The sequence below is a fragment of the Priapulus caudatus genome, unplaced genomic scaffold (assembly GCF_000485595.1).
Source record: "Priapulus caudatus unplaced genomic scaffold, Priapulus_caudatus-5.0.1 Scaffold1209, whole genome shotgun sequence".
Classification (NCBI taxonomy): domain Eukaryota; kingdom Metazoa; phylum Priapulida; class Priapulimorpha; order Priapulimorphida; family Priapulidae; genus Priapulus; species Priapulus caudatus.
Window position 1 is genome coordinate 28,870 of NW_014578270.1, and position 7,360 is coordinate 36,229.

The following is a 7,360-nucleotide window of genomic DNA, read 5'->3' on the forward strand; positions in this document are numbered from 1 at the left end:
GTGTGTGTGTGTGTGTGTGTGTGTGTGTGTGTGTGTGTGTGTGTGTGTGTGTGTGTGTGTGTGTGTGTGTGTGTGTGTGTGTGTGTATGTGTGTCTGTCTAGTCTGTCTGTGTGTGTATGTGTGATATTTATCCGAAATTCGACAATATAGTATATATTCTTGTCTGAACTTAGTAATCTATAAAACGTCCCTTCCAAAATGCTATGGTTATGCCACGCATTGGATAGCACGCGACCCGGTTTCAAATCTCCAACTTTACATTCTGCAGGGTAACGAATGATTGAACTGATAACCTAACCGACCATCGTTCTCTTTCACGTTCACATTTTTTCACGAAACTGTCACGTTACGAGTAATATTACCATGTGATCGCAGTTCCAAATATGTTATTGTCATTCACAACATGACGTTTCCCGTGAAGTATATATGCGATGTTGATATTATTGCCATTGTGCATGTTTGATGCTATCTTTCAGAACCATGTATCTATATGGCATTGGGTACGTAGTTGCCTTTAATGCGCTGTGCTTACTTGGACTTATCATCTATGCTAACTATCACGACTGTGACCCTATGCTCACAGGATTGATCAACCGTCCTGATCAGGTAATCGACCAATGTAATCGATCAGGTGATCGATCAGGTAATCGATCAGGTAATCGATCAGGTGATCGAATCAGGTAGCCGTGTGCTAGCGTTGACTTTATTTCGCTCAAAGCTCGCCACATTAAGCTTGTTTGTAGCAAATCTCGCCTATGGCATCCTCGCAGAAAGAAGATTAGCTAATATTATAGATTAGCTTAATAAGATAAGCTTATATTGATCTATGCACGGCAATAGATCCTCTACTTCTCCCGGCGTGTCACAAACCCTAGTCACGATAGACCTCTACTTCTCCCGGCGTGTCACAAACCCTAGTCACGATAGACCTTTACTTCTCCCGGCGTGTCACAAACCCTAGTAACGATGGACCGGTATATCGCGATGCAGTAATCCCTGCAAGAAATTCAGTTGAAATTGTCATTTTACCGCGAAACGACCAAAGCACTTGTAGTAGGACGCCATGTTAGGACGCATCTGTTCGCGCAGCACTCTCACAGCATCACATTATAAGCACAGTTCAAGTGTATTAAAGAGTAGGCGTGAATTAGATCGCGCCACTCCGAAGGCTTCCTTTGCCCGTTAACCTTTGACTTGATTTGATCTTTTTGTGTTCTTAAGGTTTTTCATACTTGTTTTCTGCGTAAGAAACACGACGGTGAGTGCCAACGAAAGCATCAAGCTTTTCTAGATAACTGCTGGCATGTCATTAGAATTTTATTATCTTTTTTCAACTATACTAGATACTGCCTTTGTTTGTCATGGACACGGTCGGTCATCTCCGTGGTCTTCCTGGACTGTTCCTGTCCGCTCTGTTTAGCGCGGCGATAAGGTATGTCTATCAACGATAACGTCAGAATACAACAATAAGCCTGCTCGACTTATTACACTAAAGCCTCGTCTACACGACGAACCTTAACTCGAGTTAAGCGTTAACTCGAGTTAGCTTAACCTCGCCAGTCGATTGAGGTTAAGCTAACTTGAGTTACCTTAACCCCGTGTTGACGCTTAACTCGAGTTAGCTTAACCTCCACGATAGGCGGCAGCACTAGTACGATGTACGTACACACGCACACACGCACGCGTACTTGCACACGCACGCACACACTCATGCATGCACGTGTACGTGCACACGCACGCACGAACGCACGTGTACGTGCACACGCATGCACGCACGCGCGCAAGAACGTGTACCTGCACACACGCGCACGCACGCACGTGTACTTGCACACGCACGCACACACTCATGCACGCACGTGTACATGCACACGCGCGTGTACGTGCACACGCACGCACGCACGCACGTGTACGTGCACATGCATGCACGCACGCACGCACGTGTACCTGCACACACACGCACGTACGCACGCACGTGTACGTGCACACACACGGACGCACGCACGCACGCACGCACGCACGAACGTGTACCTGCACACGCGCGCACGCACGCACGTGTACGTGCACATGCACGCACGGACGCATGCACGCACGTGTACGTGCACACGCACGCACGCACATGTACGCACTCACGCATGCACGCACGTGTACGTGCACATGCACGCACGCACACATGTACGCACTCAAGCATGCACGCACGTGTACTTGCACACGCACGCACACACTCATGCACGCACGTGTACGTGCACATGCACGCACGCACACATGCACGCACATGTACGCACTCACGCATGCACGCACGTGTACGTGCACACGCACGCACGCACGCACGCACGCACACGCGCACACACGCACACATGCACGCACATGTACGCACTCACGCATGCACGCACGTGCACACGCACGCACACACGCGCACACACGCACGCACGGTTTACATACACACGCACGCAAGCATGCATAATAAATCGGTAATAATCGCTATCGGGTGTTGTCGTGTAGACGCTACATAATCGCCAAACTCGAGTTAACGTTCGGTAAGCTAACTCGAGTTAACGTTCGGTAAGCTAACTCGAGTTAAGGTTCGTCGTGTAGACGAGGCTTAAGATATCATCACCAAACGAAGCTGCTTATCGATATTAGCAAGTCAAAGTGACTTATTATAATATATATATATATATATATATATATATATATATATGTGTGCGTGTGTGTGTTTGTGTTTCAGTACCGTATCCAGTGGGGTAAACTCTCTCGCAGCCGTAGGGTTGCAGGACATTATTCGGCCTGTGTACTATAAGCGTACAGGCTTGCAACTGAGCGAGGTCGTAGCAACACGATGTGCGAAAGGAATGGGTGCGTTTACCAGTAGAAAAATTATTAACATATACGTTGTATATAACGGCTATATTTGAAGGCTTATATGATCGGGAAATACGATTATTTTGTCGGATTTATATGTGCAAATTTATTATTATTTTTCAGCTGTGTTTTTAGGACTCCTTACAATAGCACTTGCATTTCTCGCGTCGTTGTTTAGTGCTACCGTTATCCAGGTATGCTCAATCACCTTTTACCTCCTTCTGCTATCATGCACATAGGACGTACGCGCCACACTATTTCATAATATAGCGTATAAAGGGATAACGTCTGAATCATATCCCGACATAAGAAATAATGTTCCATTACTATCCACGGCGCACTACATTTATCGCTTCAAATGTACCGTGACGTTTTAACGGAATGTCATTTTTGCCTAAACGGTTGTATGAATTTACGTGCGTTTTATAAAGTAAGAGTCATATCGATTCCAACATTATGTGTGAAATTATACTAATTAATTATAATTGCATTACTTACGTGCTTGGGGTTTTACTTCGGTTTCAGCTGGTCTTTACGATCTACGGTATCGCCGGTGGTCCATTATTCGCTCTCTTCACTCTCGGAATGTCCGTGCCGTTTGCAAACGAATGGGTGAGTAGTGGAAACTACAGGTTTCTCAACTACCTGGGTGCGTTAACGTTTACACATCGACACGCGTAGAAGTGTTGACTGCTCAAGCTGTTATAACTTTAAGTGTGTAGTAGAAATTAAAGCAGTATATACGTGGAGTAAAACTTAAATTATGAGGAATCCCATCACGGATAAAAAAGATAGAGTTAGTAAGCGTCTTCAAATCGCCGGTACGGAGATTTAGAACAAATAACATATATATAATGTCCGCGTAGTTCAAATTACGTGTTACATGCGCGTACAAAAGTTTGTTCATTGTCAATTGAAAACATAATATATCAACCCTGATGGTGCGTCATCGTAGCCATCCTGAGAAGTGAAGAGCTCATATAAGAAGACTTGCTCATCAAGTGGTACCCGCTTTTACGGGGAAGGTAAAGAATCATGAAAATATGTCCCGATTAAGCTAAGCGGTGGTTGCGATTATACGGTCAGTAATGTTTTAAAAAAACATGTATCGTATAAGCGATGCTCGGGGACCGTTTACCCAGCGCCCGTTAAAGCGGGGACCACTGTGTTATATAGCTAAGATAACCGGACACGAGTACATATTTAGTGATGGGGACGTCGCTTTGGTATTTGCAGGGCGCTGGTGCCGGCACCTTAGTTTCGCTTATTTTCGGAATGTGGATCGGCTTTGGTCGTGTCTTCAACAAGGCGCCGAAAGTGACGCTAGCGCGGACCATTGAGGGATGTGTTAACAACATCACTACACTGATACAATACAACGTCAGTGCACACAACACTGCTACCTCGACCACCACACTGGGGCCCATCGCATCGACGATCATTGACCAGTCCAAAGCAATATCGTGGAAGTAAGCGGTTATTATATTATTATTATATATTTATTGAACATTAATACGATATAAGCATGCGAAACCGTTACTAAATCTCAGTGTATCATTACACAATACAGCGCTCATCTTGGTCTCTGAACCAAAATGTGTATAGACGTATACGTGCTGGTCGCGACCGCAGCAGGATTACGTGTTTAAATTGCATGGTTGCATGATTAGATCGAGGGACAACTACGCAACTAGTTTTTAGCGTTATTATTTTTATCGGATTTTTTCACTACAGTGAGTACGTCTACGAAGCAAAACCGGTTGATCAACTTTACAAGGTATCTCACATGTGGTACGGATTACTGGCCTTTGTCATTGTTATGGTCGTCGGAATTGTAATCAGCCTGTTCACAGGTAGGTCGTAGCCGGTACGTGCGCGCGTGCGTGCGTGCGTGCGTGTGTGCGTGCATGTCTGCGTGTGCGTGCGTGTGTTGTGTGTGCATGCGTGCGAGCGTTTGTGTCATGTGTGTGTGCGTGCGTGTGTTGTGTGTGCATGCGTGTGTTGTGTGTGCATGCGTGCGTGCATACGTGCGTGTGTTGTGTGTTCATGCGTGTGTTGTGTGTGCATGCGTGTGTTGTGTGTGCATGCGTGCGTGCGTACGTGCGTGCGTGCATGTCTGTGGCTGCGTGCGTGTGTTGTGTGTGCATGCGTGCGGGCGTATGTGTGATGTGTGTATGTGTATGTTTGTGTGTGTGTGTGTGGGTGTGTGTGTGTGAGTGTTTGTGTGTGTGCGTGTACGTGTGCGTGCGTGCGTGCGTGCGTGCGTGCGTGCGTGCGTGTGTGTCTGGGTGTGCGTGTGTTGTGTGTGCATGCATCCGGGCGTATGTGTGTCATGTGTGTGTGCGTGCGTGTGTTGTGTGTGCATGCGTGCGGGGGTAGGCCTGTGTGTGTGTGTGCGTGCGTGCGTGCCTGCGTGCGTGCCTGCGTGATTGCGTGCGTCCATGCATGTGAGTGTGCGTGCGTGTGTCATCGCACGTGTATATGAGTCAGCGTGTAGATGTCCATGCAATAATTATTTTAACGTACGTATTACTGTTATTAATATACTGTTATAAAGGAGGTCTTGATCAGGAGGTGGATGACCGCCTTCTCTTCGCACACGTCAGGCCTCTGCAGAGATGGATCAGAAAAAGACGCGGACCGCCGCGCAAGACCTATATATTTTATAACGAGGTATATATGTATGTATATATATATGTGTGTGTGTTTGTATATATATATATATATATATATATATATATATACATGTCTTACTAAATAACTGAATGAATGCGCACGCGTGCGTGCGTGGCTGGGATGGAGGGAGCAGGCGCGTTTTTTGTGCCACTTGTGGAATTTTTTCTGACTTTTCTATTCCAACATGGATTAAGGATGTTATTCTGTTGAGTTGGCTGACAATGTGGAGGCATCGTTGATGACCTCATACTCGTCAAGGTTAGTTTTGTAATTTTTGATTGGTGCAGTTGCAGGAAAATGAGCACGTCACTAACAAACCAGCAGCCAACGCGTTGAAGACGTCAGTGAAGCAAAACACCGAATACAAAGGCAACGGCGCCATTGAATATCACGATGATGACGGCAACCACATGAACCGTACCAATAACATCACTAAACTCTAAGCTACAGAGATTATAGATGCGTGCAATTACCAAATAGCAATGTCACGAGAAGTTCTTATATCGCGTTTACAAGCAACAATCGCGAGACCACTGTGTACGTATAGAAGAAGTGATTAGAAGAATTCGAACGTACTTAGTCTATTACTACAGCTATATATAGAGATACGACAACGTAACACTGTTGTAACCGTCCGGCTACGTTGTCTGCCGTCGAGTGTTGTCGATTTAAAACTGTTTTAGCGAGAAATACGCACACATAGTCTTGTTTACATTTGTTCTTTATTCTCTACTGTACATGGTTGTGGCTGCGTGGTTTTAACTGAAATTACAAAGAAAAATATGCCAAGCGTTAACAATGTTAGCTATAACAAGTGTTACATGGGTAGCAAACAAACCGTTATAATAATTTACCACAAACTATAATGTATTTACTATTATATGTGTTACTTACATCGCTGAGATGTCTGGGTGTCTATGGAAATATCGTTGTCTTAATAAATAACATGTCGCGCACACTGATACGTGATTTGTCGTTGTCGCGTGTACCTGCCTGACTGGCTTTTGGGAAGTGCTTAACGCGCATGCTCGTAAGCCACTCGCTACGCGTCTTTCAACAAACTACACTATTTAGTGGCAGCACCATACAGTCACAATGAATGTAGAATAAACTAAATTTGGCCTTAACATCCCGGCCCCTAATGCACATGTACCCGAATGCCATTACACGAATATTAAAGGCAGAATTCTAGCAACTTATAATCAAACATGGTCGGTTACCTCACGAAGTTAAACTAAAACTGAACTAAACTTTCTTCAACCTGTTTAGGCATCATTGTGGGGCTTGGGTGTCATCTTAACTCCTTCCAGGACACATAGCTTGTCTATCGGTCTGTCATAGAGTCCACCACGGGTCTTCACTTGAACAGACCTAACTTTACCGTCCTTGCCAGGTTAGACATCTACCACCAAACCCAAGGGCCATTGGTGACGAGGAGTGTTTTCGTATTTGATCAGTACGAGATCACCAACTTTTCCTTTATGCGTTCAACCATTTCTGCCTTTCCTGTAGCGATGGCAGATATTTCTTTAGCCATCGTTGCTAGAATACGTCAGCCAGATACTGAACTTGGCGCCATCGTTTGCGGTAAAATCCTGCTTAACGAAGATTCCAGGTGGGAAGGATGGACCAGAGCGAAGTAGCAGCAGATGGTTAGGTGTCAATGGAGCCGCGTCACGTGGGTCATCGGATAGTTTGGTAATGGGACGACCATTCATGATGCCTTCTACGATGCACATGAGGGTGACCAGACCTTCATTATTAAGCGTTTGCTGATCAAGCAATCTGTTTAAAATGGAACGTATTGTCCGAATTTGGCGTTCC

The 7,360-nt window shown here is 45.4% G+C and overlaps 1 protein-coding gene across 1 annotated transcript in view; it reads left to right on the forward strand.

Moving 5' to 3' along the window:
• LOC106815820 (sodium-coupled monocarboxylate transporter 1-like) overlaps window positions 1–6,505 on the forward strand; it is a 12,905-nt gene extending 6,400 nt beyond the window's left edge. The window contains exons 7-15 of the mRNA XM_014820330.1: window positions 478–607; window positions 1,345–1,433; window positions 2,727–2,854; window positions 2,984–3,054; window positions 3,386–3,472; window positions 4,097–4,329; window positions 4,595–4,713; window positions 5,418–5,533; window positions 5,824–6,505. Of these exons, the coding sequence (XP_014675816.1) occupies window positions 478–607; window positions 1,345–1,433; window positions 2,727–2,854; window positions 2,984–3,054; window positions 3,386–3,472; window positions 4,097–4,329; window positions 4,595–4,713; window positions 5,418–5,533; window positions 5,824–5,979 (1,129 nt within the window). The 3' untranslated portion in view covers window positions 5,980–6,505. The remainder of the gene's footprint in view (window positions 1–477; window positions 608–1,344; window positions 1,434–2,726; window positions 2,855–2,983; window positions 3,055–3,385; window positions 3,473–4,096; window positions 4,330–4,594; window positions 4,714–5,417; window positions 5,534–5,823) is intronic.
• Window positions 6,506–7,360: the final 855 nt, after the last annotated feature.